The 19,307-nt window shown below is 45.0% G+C and overlaps 1 protein-coding gene and 1 pseudogene across 1 annotated transcript in view; one reads left to right on the forward strand and one right to left on the reverse strand.

Moving 5' to 3' along the window:
- MYBL2 (MYB proto-oncogene like 2) overlaps nt 1-19,307 on the reverse strand; it is a 45,682-nt gene that overhangs the window by 15,394 nt on the left and 10,981 nt on the right. The window contains exons 6-11 of the mRNA XM_077168161.1: nt 17,165-17,327; nt 14,627-14,914; nt 12,669-13,082; nt 9,224-9,363; nt 4,011-4,110; nt 2,659-2,772 (exon numbers count right to left, since the gene is read on the reverse strand). Coding sequence (XP_077024276.1) covers nt 2,659-2,772; nt 4,011-4,110; nt 9,224-9,363; nt 12,669-13,082; nt 14,627-14,914; nt 17,165-17,327 — 1,219 coding nt within the window. The remainder of the gene's footprint in view (nt 1-2,658; nt 2,773-4,010; nt 4,111-9,223; nt 9,364-12,668; nt 13,083-14,626; nt 14,915-17,164; nt 17,328-19,307) is intronic.
- Nucleotides 10,331-11,730, forward strand: LOC143690346 (actin-related protein 2/3 complex subunit 1A pseudogene; annotated as a pseudogene).

The raw sequence follows: 19,307 nt of genomic DNA on the forward strand, positions 1-19,307 counted from the left end.
GAGACTGGCCACCAAATCCACTGATTTGGGACAGAGTAGTCTTTTCAATAAATGGGCATGGGAGAACTGGATTTCAATCGTCAAAAGAATGAAAGAGGACCCTTATTTTACACCCTATAGAAAAATTAATTCAAAATGGATCAAAGACCTAAAGGTAAGAGCCAGTACCATAAAACCTCTTGAAAAAAAAAATACAGGGAAACATCTTTAAGATCTAGTAATAGGAGGTGGCTTCTTAAACTTTACCCCTAAAGCACAAGTTGTGAAAGAAAATAGACAAATGGGGACTCCTTAAGATCAAGAACTTCTGTGCCTCAAAGGACTTTGTTAAAGAGGTGAAAAGGCAGCCAACTCAGTGGGAGAAGATATTTGGAAATCACATATCGGATAAAGGCTTGATATCCTGTGTACATAAAGAAATTATACAGCTCACCAACAGAACAAACAATCCAATTATAAAATGGGCAGCAGAAATGAATAGGCACTTCTCTGAAGAGCAAATACAGATGGCTAAAAAGCACATGAAGAGCTGCTCAATTGGATATAAGAGAAATGCAAATTAAGATGACAATGAGATATCACTTCACACCTATAAGAATGGCTGCTATTAAACAAACAGGAAACTACAAATGTTTGGAGAGGACTGTGGAGAAATCGAAACGCTTATTCACCGTTGGTGGGAATGCAAAATGGTTCAGCCACTGTGGAAATCAGTTTGGCAATTCCTCAGAAACTAAATATTGAGTTGTCCTATGACCTGGCAATACCAATACTCAGTATAGACTCAGAAGAGTTGAGGGCAGTGACACGAACAGACATTTGCACACCAATGTTCATAGCGGCACTATTCATAATCACCAAGAGATGGAAACAATTCAGGCGTGGATAGACAAAATGTGGTATACACATAAGATGGAATATTATGCAACATTTAGACAAAATAATGTCCCGAAACATATGACGACATAATGCTGAGTAAAATAAGTCAGAAACAAAAGGACAGATATTGTATGATTCCACTATTATGACTCTGATAAAGCCATCAGTGTTCTGGAGCAGCTAGAAGGAAAAATATGAGTTGAAGGCATGGTAGCCCATGACAAACTCTGGGAACTGTTCTGTAGCTGCTTGTTGAAGTGTGCTTTGAAAATTATTGCTTTTTTTCTTTCTTTTCTTTGTGTGTGTGTGTGTATATATATATATATGCTATATTTTACAACTAAAAAATGGTTTTAAAAAAACTATAGGCAGTTATAGTAATATTAGATAAAATAAATTCCTGAAATCAAAAATTTGAAAATTATTAACACAGATCACTACTATAGCAAGGTTGAAATTTGCAATAACTTTTTACTTGATATTTTGAGAACACATAGTTTTTGATAGTTAATCAAATGGTATTTAAGTTACCGTTTAATATTTAGAATTCAATTAACTCTGATGTCTATATTTATAGATTTTTTTCCTTCCTTGCTTTAATTTTAAATTGGTTTATGAAACATATTGTACAAACAGGCTTTACAATGGTTACTTAGATTTTTTTTTTTTAATATGCCTATGGATAAGCTAACTAAGATATCTGTTTTAGGTGGTTAAAATTTCCATGTTAATTGTAAAAATATTTGTATCTTCATATTTTCCTGAAATAAGGAAAATATTTAGTATCATAGGTTATTACTAGAGCAATGCAGACATTTGTAAGAACTTTCTACTTGATATTTTGAGAACATTCTGGTTTTGACAGTTGGTCAAATGGTATCTAAGTTAGTTTTTAATACTTAGAATTTAAGAACTTTGCTATCTAAATATGTAGATTTTTTCCTTGTTGCCTTAGTTTTAAATTGGCTTATGAAACTTACTGCGCAAACACAGGATTTACAATGATTATATGGATATTTTATTTAAATATGCCTATGGTTAAGCTAACTAAGATATCCATTTTTGGTGGTTCTAAGTGTATTGTTTGTTTCCCTAAATAAAAAAATTCCTTTTTAAAAATAAGAAATAAAGTAGTGGAGAAGAGAGGCAAGCTTGGGGACCGGCTTCTGTGCAAGTCTTGGGATGGCTACGTCCCTGCCCCACTGTGCCTCAGTGTCCCCTACCAGGGTCTCTACCGGCTCTCCAACCTCACCTTGAACTAAACTTGCTCACTACAGCCCAGACGTCCAGCACAGTACTCTCTTGCCTGGACAGCTTTTCCTGACTTCTCCAGCCCCCTGCCTCCATCTGAAGGATTTCCCTTGAAATCCTCTCTGTATTTTCTAGCTACAGCACGTAATACCGTGTGTGATCAGTCCTCAGTGAGCTTGTTCACTGTCTGTCCTGCCCACTGAAACCCGGGAAGGAGGACCACGGCTGGGTCTTCTCACTACTCTAACCACCATGCTTAGCCCAGGGCCCACCACCAAAGGTCCAGACCCAATGTCTGCTGAATAAGTGTATCGTTCAGAGGGGATATGGGGGAGGGTCCCAGAAACAGGTCTGACCATGGTTCACTTCACTGAAAACCACTCGGGGAGCAAAGGGCATGTGGCTGCAATCCCCACTCCCCAGGGCCCCACTTTTACCAGCCGACCCCAGACGCTTCCCCACCCCCATCTCTCCTCATCTGCCCACGTTTCCCATAGGGGACTCTCCCTCCCACTGCGCAGTTCTCACCACTGGCTTCCTCTTCTGCTTCTCGGGCCTCACGTCATCCTCAATGACTAGCTCGATGCCAGCCTCGGAGCGCAGCACCTCCTTCAAGTCTTCCTCCAGGTGTGGGGTCTGGGGCTGTGGGCAGGGGACAGGGGCAGGGACCACCCGCCCGCGTGAGGCACTGCACCCAGGCTGCGTGAGGTCAGGGTGGCGCAGAGGTGGGGGCGAGCTCAGGTGCGCTCACGGGGACGGCAGGGCAGGCAAGAACCTGACCGTACGCACCATCATGCACAACCGCCAACCACCCGTGGTGGACAAGCAGACAGATGGCCTCACCCCGGCCTGGCCTGAGGTCACAGGTCTCAACCCAGAGCCCAAGCTTGAGTCTATTTCCTTCGTTCAGGCCTGGGGGCTCCAAACGACCTCTCCGGCCTCAGATGGCAAAGATTGGTGGAGGGAGAGGGACTGAGCAAAAAGGACCGGGGCTCTGATTTCAGAAGTCACTCTAAAAGCCCATCTACACTTTAGCTGTACTTGACAAGGTCAAAAGATTTGCTCTCTCGAACCTATTTAGAGAGCAGGGAGGTATTTTAGTACGATGGAGTACTAAAGGACAGGGAAGCCCTCGCCTTTTTCCTCTCAATGCTTCTTAGAAACCCCATTCAATGGAGATCTAGTCTCTCACACTGAAGAAGCCACAGCCCCCAGCTGTCTCAGGCTCTCACCCAAGGACTCCAAGCCATGGTGGGGCCAGGACGGGTGAGGGGAGGAGTGCCACAGGCTTTGTTCACAGCTCTGATGCCTCTCTAACCTTCTCAAGGGCTGGTGCTGTAAGGGGAGGGGGAGCTTGTACCCCACTGTGGGGAGATATCAGGGTGGTGCTTCTTCACTGGCCCTTGAGAGAGCCCACCCGGGAGCAGCTTCCTGTGCTTCATAAAGAACCCCAGTGAGTCCAAGGCTTAGGTCTGAGGAGCCATTCCGCCACTTCACAGAATCAGCTGCAGCACCCTGACCAAGTCCTTCTTTCCAGGACCCTATCAGTCTTCTTCCTGTACTTACCACACACTGTACTCGTTCTGTTTAGCTATGCACTTGTGTCTCTAATGCCTGTCCCCGCCACCCTAAACTCTGCACTTCACCACGATACCACCGGGTCCCCGGCGTCCAGCCCAGTGCCCGCCTGGCATGTGGCAGAGCTCAGGAAACATCTGATGAATCAAGAAATAACTCACTTTTGGTTTCCCCATTTATAAATTTAGGATATTTGCAACTTCTCAGGGACACTGAAGAGCTCTCAGAGGGAAAGGGCTCAGTGAACTAAATGGCTGCATGAATCCTAGAGGCCCCCTCCAGCCGCGCCCGACGCCACATACCAGGGGCTTCAGTGGTCCATACTTCTCCAGGGCATTCTTGAATGGGGTTGGCGTGTGTGGAGTGTTGTCCATGGAGTACTTCTGGTCTGGGGTGACAAAGCTGGCAAGGTCCAGAGGAGGAGGCTTAGTGGCGGCAGGAAACCCCCAGCACATGCTCTCCTCCCATCGCACTTACCCACCTGCCTACTTCCCACCCCTGCAGGTCTCAATCAGGAGCTTAGAAGAAGCGCTGTCGTCAGCAGCAAAAAATACTTCAACCCTACCAGCAGGTCTGAGACTCTGCAACACATGACACACTAGGACCACGTGACCTCAATCAACTGGAGGTCCCACCAAGCTGGCTCCTAAGGCATCACCAGGACAGGTAGAGGGTGTGGAAAATACCCTCCTAACTTAGGAACTTGGATGCAGAGGCCAACTCCTGGGTACCTGTTCACTGCTCCAACCCCACTTGCTACAGACTGCCATTCCATGGGAAGATAAAAAGATGGAACAAGTGCAGACCATATTTTTCTTCCTTCCTTGGGATTAAGAGATTAAAAGTGATTCATGCAATCTCTTCCCAGATCCTTCTTATGTCCCCATGGGACAAAGAGACCATCCTTTCCAAGGATAAGTTAATACAGATAAACATTGGTCAAATTTAAACACTCACAGTTCAAACTAAAGGGATGACTGAGCCACGAGAATCTCTATGTGACTTGGAGTTTCGGCAAGAAACCTGAGAAAATTCCAGAACCTCGTAATGTACAGGGTCAGCAAGAACTGAGAGTATACCCATGCTAGGAAGGGGGAACATATTAGATTGCTTGGAGATGTAAAGAAGTACAAGCCTGTAAACTGGAGAATTCAGCAGGTGAGAAACTGCAGAAAATCAATTTGGTGGATCAGAAGACAACGCCATGCCATTCTCGCACAGTCAGAAGGAAATAACTTCAGATGACGAAGGTGAAAAAGAGACAGACAGTCCTAGCCTTAGGGGAAGGAACGGACACTACAGAAATAGTAAAGAAATAACAGCAGGAACATTTCTCAGCCCAAGGTTTGAGTTTTTAGTCTGAAAGGAAAACCAGGAAACAAAAAGTTAATAAAGAGATACCACACCAACATAGAGCTTGGCGAATTTCAGGAATAGCTAAAAAAAAACAATCTGGAAAGATCTAGGCAAAAAAAAAACTCCACAAAGAATAGCTGGGTAGTGATCAAACTTCACAACACAAACTCCCCTCTCTCAAGACCCCCATATCCAGCCAAGTGATGGCTCCTGCTGCTGAAAACCAACAGAAAGAGCCCAAAGCTCAAAACGCACAGCCCTCACAGCCTCCTCACCCATATTCCACCCTCTCTGAGAAGAGCTCTTAAAATACTTGGCCTAAAAACAAACAAACAAAATAAATAAATAAAACACTTGGTCTAACCAAGAAGAGAATAAAAAATAAAATAAACAGAACATCAGTGAGCTGACAACTTCAAAAGTTCCAAATGTACATGTAACTGAAGTTCGCAAAAAGGACCGGGACTCTAAATATTCAAAGAAATTTAGTTGAAAATTTCCCAAATTTGATGAAAACTATAAATTCATAGATCAAAAAAACTCAATGAACAACAAGAACAATAAACAATTACATCAAGGCACATCACAACCAAATTAGTTAAAACTGGTGATAACATGTACAAACCAAAAGACTCAGGAGAACATTTTTAATGTAGAGGAAGAAAAAACAAAACAAAACTGTTAACCCAGAATTATATACACAGCAAAAATATCTTTAAATAAGAGGCGGTTTCCCAGACCTTACACCCAAAGCATGAGCACTGAAGAAAGAAAGAAATGGGAACTCCTCAAAATTAAATACTTTTGTGCATCAAAGAACTTTGTCAAGAAAGGAAAAAGACAGCCTACACAATGGGAGACAACATTTGGAAACAATATATCAGAATATATAAAGAGATTGTTAAATTCAACAACAAAAAGACAGCCAATCCAATTACAAAATGGGCAAAAGACCCGAACAGACACTTGTGAAAAGAGGAAATACAAATGGCCAAAAGGCACATGAAAAGATGCTCAACTTCCCTGGCTATTAGGGAAATGCAAATCAAAACCACGATGAGATATCATCTCACACCCACCAGAATGGCCATTATCAATAAAACAGAAAACAAGTGCTGGAGAGGATGTGGAGAAAGAGGCACACTGATCCACTGTTGGTGGGAATGTCAAATGGTACAACTGCTGTGGAAGGCAGTTTGGCAGTTCCTCAGGAAGCTAAGTATAGAATTGCCATATGACCTGGCAATACCATTGCTAGGTATCTACTCAGAGGGCATGAGGGCAAGGACACAAATGGACATTTGCACACCAATGTTTATAGCAGCATTATTTACAACTGTGAAGAGATGGAAACAGCCAAAATGTCCATTAACAGACGAGTGGCTAAACAAACTATGGTATATATATATAAACAATGGAATATTATGCAGCTGTAAGACAGAATAAAGTTATGAAGTATGTGACAACATGGATGGACCTTAAGGACAATATGCTGAGTGAGATTAGCCAGAAACAAGAGGACAAATACTGTATGGTCTCACAGATATGAACTGACATTAGTGAATAAACTTGGAGAATTTCATTGGTAACAGAGACCATCAGGAGATAGAAATAGGGTAAGATATTGCATAATCGGAGCTGAAGGGATACAGACTGTGCAACAGGACTAAATATAAAAACTCAGAAATGGACAGCACAATACTACCTAACTGTAACACAATTATGTTAAAACACTGAATGAAGCTGAATGTGAGAATGATAGAGGGAGGAAGGCTGGGGACATAAATGAAATCAGAAAGAAAGACAGATGTTAAAGATTGAGATGGTCTAATCTAGGAATGCCTAGAGTGTATAATAATAGTGATTAAATGTACAAATTTTAAAAACGTTTTTGCATGAGGAAGAACAAAGGAATGTGATTATTACAGGATGCTGAAAATAGATGGTAATTAATATTTTAAAATGTCACCTTATGTGTGAGACTAAAGCAAAAACTGCTTATTTGTTACAAAATTTATATTTTGACTAGTGCATTTCCTAATATAACTTATGTAGACAGTCTTATTGAACACCATAAGTACTTGGAATCTCAGGTAGGACATGAGATTTTGTTGGTTTGTCCAGAGTGATGCCCCAATGAATCCCAGAGTGATTCGATCAGTGAGTGGAAAAGTATTTGCAAAGCCCCCTTCGGGGAATGGTGAGAACGGGGGAAAATTCAACTTCCCCAAGTTGAATTCTTGATATTCTCACAAGCAGTGTGGACAACCAAAGCTATAGGCTGAGCCCCCAGTCTTGAGGTTCGTTCATATGAAACTGAACCCCACAAAGGATAGGTCAAGTCTACTTAAAATTAGTCCTAAGAGTCACCCCCAAGAGAGCCTCTTTTGTTGCTCAGATGTGGCCTCTCTCTCCAGCCAACATGACAAGCAAACTCACCACCCTCCCCGTCTACGTGGGATGTGACTCCCAGGGGTGTGGACTTTCATGGCAACATGGGACAGAAATCCTAGAATGAATGGGACTCAGCACCAAGGAATTGAGAAAACTTTCTCGACCAAAAGGGGGAAGAGTGAAATGAGACAAAATAAAGTGTCAATGGCTGAGAGATTCCAAACAGAGTTGAGAGGTTATCCTGGAGGTTATTCTTAATGTATTAAATAGAAAACACCTTGTTAGTCAAGATGTAATGGAGAGGCTGGAGAGAACTGCCTGAAAATGTAGAGCTGTGTTCCAGTAGCCATGTTTCTTGAAGATGATTGTACAATGATATAGCTTTCACAATGTGACTGTGTGATTGTGAAAACCTTGTGTCTGATGCTTTTTATCTACCTTATCAACAGCCAAGTAAAACACATGGAATAAAAATAAATAATAGGGGGAACAAGTGTTAAAATAAATTTAGTAGATTGAAATGCTAGTGATCAATGAAAGGGAGGGGTAAGGGGTGTGGCATGTGTGAATTTTTTTTCTGTTGTCTTTTTATTTCTTTTTCTGAATAGATGCAAATGTTCTAAGAAATTATTATGATGATGAATATGCAACTATGTGATGATATTGTGAATTATGGATTATATTTGTAGAATGGAATGATCATTTGTTAATAATGTTTGCATTTGTTATATATTTTTTAAATTGAAAATTAACAAAAAAAAATCTTTCAAAAATTAAGATATACCTCAGATACACAAAAGCTGAAAGAATTCAGGCCTTGACTACAAAAAGTGTTAAAAGGACGACAGAAAGAAAATGGTACCTGATAGAAATATGGATCTACACAGAGGAATGAAAAGCACTGGAAATATTCTTTGTGTAAAGAAAACAGTGGCAGGAGCCGCAGATTTGGAACATGGGTAAGAAGGGGGAGGAGGAAAAGGAAAAGTATTGATGCCTTTTGTGGTTTCAGCGTATCTGTTTAAGGACTTACAGAACTCTGGCTTGAATGGAGTATGATTTCTCACGAAATTTATCTCTGTTTTACCTTAGGTCAGTTGCTTTGTCTTATTTCTCACCAAGGGATACACAAATCCTTTCTGAAATTATGTATCAGTATGAGGGCTAAAATTCCTGAATTGACTCCTGATTTGTGTAATTTAACTAAGAAATCATAAATAAGTGCTTCTCCCATAGCAAATGTAATGAGCAGAACAGCTACGCATCTCTAACGGAAGCCATGCTGACATAAGGAAGTGGAAATTTGTCAAAGCACTTCCATAAATGCATGCTGGGAAGCGGCCTATCCGCTCGGCAGGCCTGACACCGTCTTCACACCTCTCCTTGGCCAGAGCTGGCCACAACACAGCCGCTAAAGCACCAGGCTGACATCACTGCCCAATGAATGGGGCATTTTGTCCTTACTCTAAAGCTACTCAAACACAGTGAACTTGGAACCTGAAACTTAAGACAGATGGAGAGTAATTAGGCGATTTGGACTCAGTCTATTCCTGGGATTAGAAAATTATCAAATAAAAAATGAAAAACAAAAGCAAAGCACCAAACGACATCAACAAAAATGAAGAAGCTCTGGCCAGAAGGGAGGAAATTTTTCAACAGAGCCTCAGGGTTTTTTCCAAGAGTATCCCTGCCAGGATCCTAGTACCCACAGGCTCCTGTGGGGAGGGAGGGGTGGGCCGCCGTGGGCAGGGGCTGGGGCACTCACGCGGCGTGCTTCTGGTGCAGGGGCGTCTTGTCCCGATGCAGGGGCGTGGTCACCACTACTTTCTGGCTGCACACCGGCGTGGAGGTCAGCGAGGGGCTCTCCAGCTCTAGCGTGTCCTGTTTGTTCCAGAAGTTCAGAAACTGCCAGGGAGGGAGGGAAAGGAAACAAGAAATGATGACCTGCAGGCGGATTCTCGAGGCCCTGGTGGGAGAGAGGATGCGATGCCCTTGAGCCCCTCCCTCTAACATGCTCTCTAGGCCTGAGGACTCCCACCGTTCAAGGTTCAAGAGAACAAAGCAGGTCATGGGTCAGTCAGACGGGAGCCCAGGTAGGCTTCCCTAGACCTCTGGACTCATCATCATCCCCTAACCCTAGACTTCACCATATTCTGCTGACAAGGTAGTTATTAACCAGGCAAAGAAAATTGACTGCAGGAGGGTAGCAACTTTTCAGAAGAGATAAATTAGCTCCTACGTGGCCTATGATGACTCAGGGGACAGCAATGCTAATACTGACAGAGCCCTTCTCCTGCCAGATGTGCTAAGCACTCCATCCAAATAACTGCCTCGGGTTCTCATCAGCACTCTGAGATGCAGATACTATCACTATCCCTTCTTATGGAAAAGAAAACTGAGGTTTAGAAAGGTTTCCATGCTCAAGGAGAGATCTAAACCCCAATCTGACACCAAAGTCCACACCCTAAGCACTTCCCTTTCCTCCCTCCCCGACAGAGAGGGAACCCAGAAGGCACTGTCACAAGCCCCAGGATAGTTCAGAAAACCACCTGTAGCCCTCAGCACACCACCCCACATCACCCTGGGCTGGGTTCAGGCAGCTCCAGCTCCACTGTCTTCCTCGGCTGGCCTCTCAGAAACACCCTCAGCCATCTGCGACATGTTGCCCTAGCCTCGATCCCTCTACAGATGAGGCAGGCAGTGGCCTCTTAAAACCTGCCACCTGGCCGGAGCCTGTTCGCGTTGACTGACCAGAGTCCGCGAATTTTCCGCTCCGCGGCTGTCCAGACTACCCCGACCTCAGCTTTCTACCCTTTGAAAACACTGAGAACAATGTCTCTGCATCAGTTTTTACTAGAGCCAATCACTTGTCATGCATGGAACAGGGATCGTACCCAAATTGCCCTTAGTCCCAATAACCACGAAGTCCACATCTATAAGAAAAACGGGAGCCAGTGGGTAAAAGCTCATGAACTCAAAGAGCACAATGGACATATCACAGGTATTGACTGGGCCCCCAAGAGCGACCGTATCGTCACTTGTGGGGCAGATCGCAATGCCTATGTCTGGAGTCAGAAAGACGGTATCTGGAAGCCAACCCTGGTGATCCTGAGAATTAATCGTGCAGCCACTTTTGTGAAGTGGTCCCCACTTGAAAACAAATTTGCTGTGGGAAGTGGAGCGCGACTCATTTCTGTTTGTTACTTCGAGTCTGAAAATGACTGGTGGGTAAGCAAGCACATTAAAAAGCCTATTCGTTCCACAGTCCTCAGCTTGGATTGGCATCCCAATAATGTTTTGCTGGCAGCAGGATCTTGTGACTTCAAATGCAGAGTGTTCTCTGCCTACATTAAAGAAGTGGATGAAAAGCCAGCCAGTACGCCATGGGGCAGCAAGATGCCTTTTGGCCAGCTGATGTCAGAGTTTGGTGGCAGTGGCACCGGTGGCTGGGTCCACAGGGTCAGCTTCTCTGCCAGTGGGAGCTGCCTCGCCTGGGTCAGCCATGACAGCACTGTGTCTGTTGCTGATGCCTCAAAAAGTGTGCAGGTTTCAACTCTGAAAACGGAGTTCCTGCCACTCCTAAGTGTATCGTTTATCTCTGAGAATAGCGTTGTAGCTGCTGGCCATGACTGCTGCCCAATGCTCTTTAACTACGATGACCGCGGTTGCTTGACCTTTGTCTCCAAATTAGACCTTCCAAAACAGAGCATCCAGCGTAACATGTCGGCCATGGAACGCTTCCGCAACATGGACAAGAGGGCCACAACTGAGGACCGCAATACAGCCTTGGAGACTCTTCACCAGAATAGCATCACTCAAGTGTCTATATATGAGGTGGACAAGCAAGACTGTCGCAAATTTTGCACTACTGGCATTGATGGAGCCATGACAATTTGGGATTTCAAGACTTTAGAGTCTTCTATCCAGGGCCTTCGAATAATGTGAAGCTGAGTGAACCTCCAGGATCTAGCATGACAGACTGCGACTGACAATAGCTCTGCCGTTTGCATGATGGGGAGGAAAGCCAGCCGCCGAGAAACACTGAGAACATAGGGTTCAAATATCATTTGTGTGTTTGTTTGAATATAATTGATGAACGTGTTGGTTTTTTAAAAGAAGCAGTAGCTTTTTTTTTTGCTGTTTTCATTCCATTCTTGACCAAAGCTTCTCTTTAATCAATTTATTATGGAAAATTGTTACACTAACTTAAAGAAAGGGGTGGGGAGGTATGTAAATTGTCTGCTAGAAATTAAAATAAAATAATAAATGTAAAAAAAAAAAAAACAAAAAAAACCTGCCACCTTTGGGTGCAGCTGACATCTCACAGGAGGGAGCAGACCCAGTGAGACCCCTATTCCTGTTGAGGGACATGGAAACTTCAAGTCCTGCCTCTCTCCCCATCCCTTTAGTCCATCCTCCCATAGCCCTGCCTCCCCAAGGCAGTTAATACCCCAGGGTTATGCCTTCACTGTTCAAGTCCCCTGCCCTGGGTTATGCCTCCACTGCTCAAATCCAAGTACCTGCCACTCTGAGCTCTGGGCTTCTCCCTGCTCTGCACCTTTACTGGTGCTGACCCTCAAGACCCAGCCCAGGCACTGGGATCCAGTAAGGCTCTGAGTCCCTCCCCCTAACGTCTAGGAAAGAGCCAACACACTCCTTGGCTCCCCTAAGTGTGTAGACTGCAAACAGAAGCAGTACTAAGCAAACAATGAGCATCTGGCAACTTCATCATCACTTTCACAGTGCACCCCACCCTCTGCTGTGACCTTGCCACAAGCCTGTCCCAACACTAGCTTTCCTCTTCAAGGGCACGGCTTGCTCCCCTAGTGCTGGCAAATCCAGAATGAAATAGGTACTCAATAAATTGATTCTTAACAAATATTTATTGAGTCTCTTCCTCCCCTTCTTGCCCAGGCATCACTTACTGTTCGCTCCTCTTCGGGGAAGTTCTCCTGGACCTCCGGGCACAGCACATCCACAGAACCCAAAGCCCCTCACCACATGTATTTGGGGCTTTGTTATTAACTAGACTTCCTATTGCAGTGTGAGCTTCAGGTGGGCAGGGCCCGGGTCTGTTTTGCTTGAACCCCCAGCATGGAGTTGATGCTCAATGAACACTTTTGGAATGAATGCACGCCTGCACACCAGGCTCGGAACCGGGCACTGGGCGTCATAAACCAAACCCAAAGAGAGGTTGGGGGTACACACACCTGGGAGGGTGAGAAGGGCAGGGTCTTGACGGGCGTGCTCTTGGGGGTGAGGCTGTTGCAGGAGTCCAGGAAGGACAGGCTGGCACTGTTCTCTGTGACAGGGGACAGGGCGACACGCCTCTTCTTCTGCCGCTTGAGCACCGAGGGCGGCGTGCCGATGCCCAAGCCCCCAAAGTCAGTGCTTGGGGATATGGGGATCAGCTCGCCCCGGCTGCTGCGGCTCAGGTCCGAGATGGTGTGGCCGTCCAGGCGGTACTCAGTCACACTGGGCAGCAGCACGGCAGGCTGGCGGGCCACCGGCGCCTGCTGCTGACGCGGTGCCTGCAGCTGCACCGGGCTATAGCTGACACTACCCTCTGCAGAGGGCTCCTCGGGAAGGTCAAATTTACTCAGGTCGCACCAGGCATCAGGGTCCTGCCAGAGGGAAGTGACAGACGACTGCAATTACTACTGCCCAGGATCAAACATCAGCAACATTTTGTGGCATTTCCTCATGGATTCTTCTAAATCTATACATCTGCATTTTTAAACATAGCTGAAACCATGTGAGCAAATGGTCACTCACCCTATTATTTAACAAATGTTTCCTGCAATATTTAAGATATACAAAAAGCACAAAGAAAAATGCAATAAAGACTCAGACACCCATCAATAGGCCTCATTCTGAAAAGACCCAGGTTCTTCTCCTTGGTTGCATCCTCCGCCAGTAGGGCAGGAAACCACAAACTTAATTTTGTACTTAACACCCTCATGTATGTCTTTATAATTTTATGATATACACTATTTTGCATGCTTTTAACATTTATGCAAATCACCTGTATATCCTGTTTTATTTTCCCATATAAAATTTCTATAAGACAGGAATAAATGGTACTTAAGTCCCTTACTTGTGAGTTAACAAATATTAGGTGTTATTATGGTAAAAGTTTTTCAACTTTTATAAAACATAATTTTATGGCTACAAAATATTCCATCGATAAATATATTTGTGAATTAACCATTTCCCTTCTGTGGGACATTAAGGGCTTTTTCCATAATTTTTCAAAATTAAAAATAACACCTTTATGAACACCTTGAATTATGAATCTTCTTTTTCTGCATTTTAAATTATTTCCTTAGCCACTTAGCCATCTAAGAAGATGGCCCCACTGGAGACAGGATCACCGAGTCCCTCGATGGGCAGGAAGGTGGGAGCACTGCACAATGGTCAAGAACCCAGGCTTTGTTTTCAGAGATTTGGCTGCGTGTGACCTTGGGTATACTATTTCACCTCTCTGAGCCTCAGTGTCATCTACAGACACCTCACAGGATTGCTCTGACAACTGGATGTTACGCTCAGAGCCTGGCATTTAGCAGATGAACAATAAATAGTGTCATTATTCTTAGCAAGGAATAGGAAGGCCATGGGGGAAGGTGAATGTGGGGTGCTGCTCATTGAACTCCACTGCCCCTGGCCTCCTGCAGCCTGCTCCACAGCACAGGCCTGGCTGAGGCTAGGCTAGGGATGTCGTGCCAGAGGGGCGGCCCGTAGCGAGGGGCTTGCTCCAAAAGAGCACATTCCCAGCACTGCCTGGGCCTGGCTCCACCAGTAATCAGAACCCACTAAACACTCCAGACCCAACCACAAACCCCAGCCCATCCTAGGTCCCTTGGCAGGGAATCTTGAGAATCATGGGCCCACAAAAACCATGCCCTCTGGTGCCCTGTTCTCAAACACAAGGAGTTGCCAGCTCCTCTGGAAAGCCTCCTCTGTCAGTTCTCCTTGGGCTGCACAATGAGTCGGGTGCCCAACAGCTCATGCTGAAAGCTCCCTGAGGGCAGGAACTGCCACAGCAACTATCTCAGCATGCCCTGCCCCTGGCTCGGGGTCTCACATGCAGCCACGACTCAGTAAAGGTCTGCAAATGGAGTGCACGCCCACAAGGGAAGCATTCCCTGCTCTCTGTGACCCACATTACCGATTCAATCAAGTCCAGGGCTTCAGAGAGGCTGGACCCCACGGCAGGGCTGAGGAGGTTGGTGGCCTCCACCACCCACTTGTAGGGCAGGTTCATTTCTGGTGGGAAGTACTCCTGGTCTTCCCTCTTGGGGAATTCCTCCATGGGCTCTGACGTCCACACACCATCTGGCTCTGCAGAGACAGGCCCTTGCTCCTTAGATGTAGCAGCTGCCCAGGCCTCCTCCTCGCTGCTCTCCTCTTCCTTCATCGCCAGGGGCACGGAGGGCCAGGTGGCCACAAGATTTCCCTGTCAGACACAATGGCACATCATTTGGACATTTTTTTTTTTTTTTTTTTTTTTTTTTTTTTTTAAAGGAAAGACAGAGAGAAGGAAGGAAGGATAGAAGGAAGGAAGGAAGGAAGGGAAACATCTTTAAACATTTTCTTGTTTTATTGTATTCTGTTTCTCCGTTTTTGTTACATGGGCTGGGGCCGGGAATCGAACCGAGGTCCTCCGGCATAGCAGGCAAGCACTTTGCCCGCTGAGCCACCGCGGCCCGCCCATTTGGACATTTTGTTATGGAATATGCATGATGCCATACTCCAGCTAAAAATATATAGCCTGAATCTGACAATAAGAAAATTCAGATGAACCCAAAGTGAGAGCTACACAAAACTGGCCTGTACATTTCAAAAATATCAATATCACTAATGACTAAGAAGGCTGATAACTATTAAAGATGAAAATGGTTTCAAAAGATGTAATGACTAAAGGTAATGTGTGATCCTGAATTGGATCCTGGACAGAAAAAATTAGAATATGGACTATAGATCAAAGTCCTGAATGTAAACTTCCTTGTGTCAGATATCACTGTGCCATGCGCTTGATTCTTAGGAAATGCAAGCAAAAGTATGAGCGGGTGAGAGGGCACAATGTATGCAAACTACTCTCAAATGGCTCAGATGGAAAAAAGCAGTATGTAGACAGAGAGAGAGAAAGCCAATCTGGTAAAATGCTAAGAGTTGAAGAATTCAGAGAGAGGTAGTTCTTTGTACTATTCATGAGCTTTTCTATGCAGATGCAATTGGAGGAATAAAAGCAAAGCCAGGATTTCCAGAGACTTACACAGACACTGCCCTATCCTGAGAGGCCACGGCCTCACCCCTGCTGATGCCCACCACTTCTCTCCGTGGAATGCCCACCACTTCTCTCCGTGGAATGCCCACCACTTCTCTCCGTGGAATGCCCACCACTTCTCTCCGTGGAATGTCCACCATTTCTCTCCGTGAAATGCCCACCACTTCTCTCCGTGGAATGCCCACCATTTCTCTCTGTGGAATGCCCACCATTTCTCTCTGTGGAATGCCCACCATTTCTCTCTGTGAAATGCCCACCACTTCTCTCTGTGGAATGCCCACCATTTCTCTCTGTGGAACAGATGCTTTTTCTTCAACTAGAAGGCAAAGGCTTAAAAACACATTACTTAGATAAACAAGAGAGGTTAGAATTCAACTTCACTGTTAGAGGGGCAGGCAGGGCCCCTTATTTTATACCTTTCTCTATTTGAAAGTCTTACCCTACAGATGCTTTTCTATCAGGGAATCAAGAGATTGTCTTTAAAGCTGAAAAATCAAGAGATAGAGGCAAGCTATTATATAATGTTCCAGCAGGGCATGGTGGAAGACTCGGACCTGTGAAACCCAGTAAGAGGGCAGGAGAAGTGCTAAAAAAAATCATTAAATACTCCCTGAGTGTAGAAAAGAACAGACGATACCTGTGTTACCTACCACGCACCCAGCATCATACAATCTTAATACTTGGCCATCTTTGCTTCAAATCTTTATTTTTTAAAAAATACATGATTAGAGATACAGTTTAAAAACATAAATAAAATTTAAAAGTTTGCTCAGAGAAGCGTGTCAGAGGATCTTAATATGTGCATGTATAGGTTTCATTTTAAAAACTGCAAATATACTACTATATGAGAACATCTATATGACATTCTAGAAAAGGCAAAATTATAGACAGAGAATAGATCAGCAACGCCAGGGGCTGGGGTAGCAGGAGGGCTGACAAAAAAGGCCCCAAGGGACTTTGAGGGGTAATGGAAATGTCCTATATCTTGATTGTGTGGTGCTGACGCAATGGCATGCTTTAGCCAGAACTCAGAACTGTAGACTAAAAGCAATGAATTTTATTACATATAAATTATACTTCAGTAACCCTTGATTTACTTCATTGTAAACAGGCTGGCACCAGCAACAGGTTAAAAAGAAGTTGCTGAGTAGGAGGACAGAGGGAAGCTAAGGACCTCCTCAGCCTAATTCTCCATTTGAGGCCCCAGTTTGCTGTTTTCCTTCACCTTTGGGCAGTCAGGTGCAGACGTGCTTCACAGGGAAAGGCCCTAGTGCAATAAATGAGGAGCAGCTGTGGAAAAGGTGCAGCATGAAGAACAGGTACTAAATCGGACAGTGTCAGGTAAATGTGAAACCCAAAGAAGCAAACAAGTGTGGAGTCAAGCCCCAGAGGCTGAGCTGCCACGGGCAGGCATCCCACCTGGCCTTCCATGGGGTGGACACTCTGGCAGCCATCCTTGTCCTCGAGCTCCAGCAGCAAGTACACGGGTGGCTTGCAGTCTTTGGACTCACTCAGGAAGCCTCCCGTGTCCACCTTCCTTTTGATGGTGGAGTTCCAGTGATTCTTCACAGCATTGTCTGTCCTGAAGGGGCAAAAGGAGGACACCTGCAGCCCTGCTTTGTGGCCAGTGTGCCACTGGGCGAGGGACAAACGTCCTTAGTTCCCTCTCTGTAAAATGAGGGATTACACCAGATGAATTCTACAATCTTATCCTGCTCTAAAATGAAGCCTCACATTTTTATAGTACTTAATGGTTTACACAGCATTTCTAGATACCTCTGTGAAATAAGAGAAGATATTACTCAGACTAGATCAAGAATTATAAAACCAAAACTACGTATTCGAAATTTTGATCCCCTTCCCTGCCCATTTTGCAATCTCTCGAAGATATAAACTTTTGCTGCCAGCCCCATGTCCTGAGGCTCACAATAACCTAGGCTCTAAGCCCTGTTTACCATCCAGACTGGTGAATGGCCAAAGAATCAAAGCTAGAAGACAGTGGGGCTCCACTCCTATTAATTTCTCTGAGCCTGGGTTTCTTTATTTGAAAATCAGAAAACTATTTCACATTCCATCACCCACTGAAGAATAAATGTGACATACGTATAGTAGTACAGTAACAGCATCATAGAGTACTAGGAGCATAGAAGCATAAAGTAGCACAGAATCAAACAGTAGTATGGTAATCTAGGAGTGGGTAATAGTGTATATAGAAGTATATAGGAGTATTACAGTATAGAAGCATATTGTAGTATAGTAGTATAGAAGTGCTGACATACTTTCTTCTTTGGGGCTCCAACCAGGAGCACCTCCAACCACGGTGCTTTTCCCTCGAGATGTGAACAGGGATGAAGTTTCCCTGAGTCTAAAAGGAGGGTCTATACTTGTGCTCATTTGGGCTGTAGGCTGTAGGACCTGAGGTTGATGGGCAGGGGTTGTGGCTGTCGCCTCCTAGATCGCCCAATCCACAGTGCAGTCAACCCCCAGCTGCTGTGAGTGCTGCTGCCAATGGCTTCTACTTACGACTTTCTCTGGAGACCTGCTCCTGGTAGATGCAACCAAAGATGCCCAGGGCAGTCCCCTGCCTCAGGGGAACAACTTTACAGTATGCATGCATGCATACAACACAGAGTATATCTTGCAGGGCTGGTCCTTACCTAAAGCCCCATCCTTGCTTGGCCCCTTCCCTATTCTTCATTCATTCCCAGCCTTACAGGCGAGAGCCCTTTCTCATTAAATCACATGTCCCTGAATCTCTGTCTCAGGCACAGTTCTAGGGAACCTGACCCAAAATACCCTCAGTCCCCAGACCCCAAGCAGAGTCCGGGGTGCTCCAAGCTATAATGGACCTCATTCTTTTGTGCATACATTTATGGAGCACTGACTATGTGCAGGCATTATTCTAGGCACTGGGGCTGCACCAGAAGATAAGACAGGTCATTCCCACTTAGAGCTTAACCTAGTGGAGGTCATGGGCAATTGGTCTCCTTACTATTGGGGTGCATGCTACTCACAAGACAGAAACAGGCTCCATGGGGAGGTACCCGGGACTGAACATAGTCTGGAAGGGCAGAAAAAGCCTCTCTGAGAAAACAACACCCCATCAACAACCAAAGGATGAGAACATCTTAGTGATGCAACAGGCGCAAGGCAGGAGAGTGTTTCAGGCGAAAAGAATAGTACAAGAATAGCACAGGAGAGTGTTTCAGGCAAAAAGAGTTCAAACTGCTTGAGGAAATTAAAGGAGGACAGAACGGCTCAAGTTCTACAGGCGGGCAAGGGCAATGGTGGCTCAAAGCAAGGCTGGAGGCCTAGCAGGTCACACGGAGAAAGAGACCCACGTCTTCAACCCGACTGTCAGAGGAAGCCCCACAAGGATAACATGCTCAGGCTAGACTTTTGAAAGCAGATTGCTCTAAAGCATTTTATCTCCACTCCCTCCTAGAACCCAGGTCCCATGGCCATGACAAAGAAATATGGTAAAAAGTATAAGAACAGGGTGGTGCCATGGTGGCTCAGCAGGCAGAGTTCTCACCCACCATGCCAGAGACCCGGGTTTGAT

This window comes from Tamandua tetradactyla, chromosome 1 (assembly GCF_023851605.1).
Source record: "Tamandua tetradactyla isolate mTamTet1 chromosome 1, mTamTet1.pri, whole genome shotgun sequence".
NCBI classification, from domain to species: domain Eukaryota; kingdom Metazoa; phylum Chordata; class Mammalia; order Pilosa; family Myrmecophagidae; genus Tamandua; species Tamandua tetradactyla.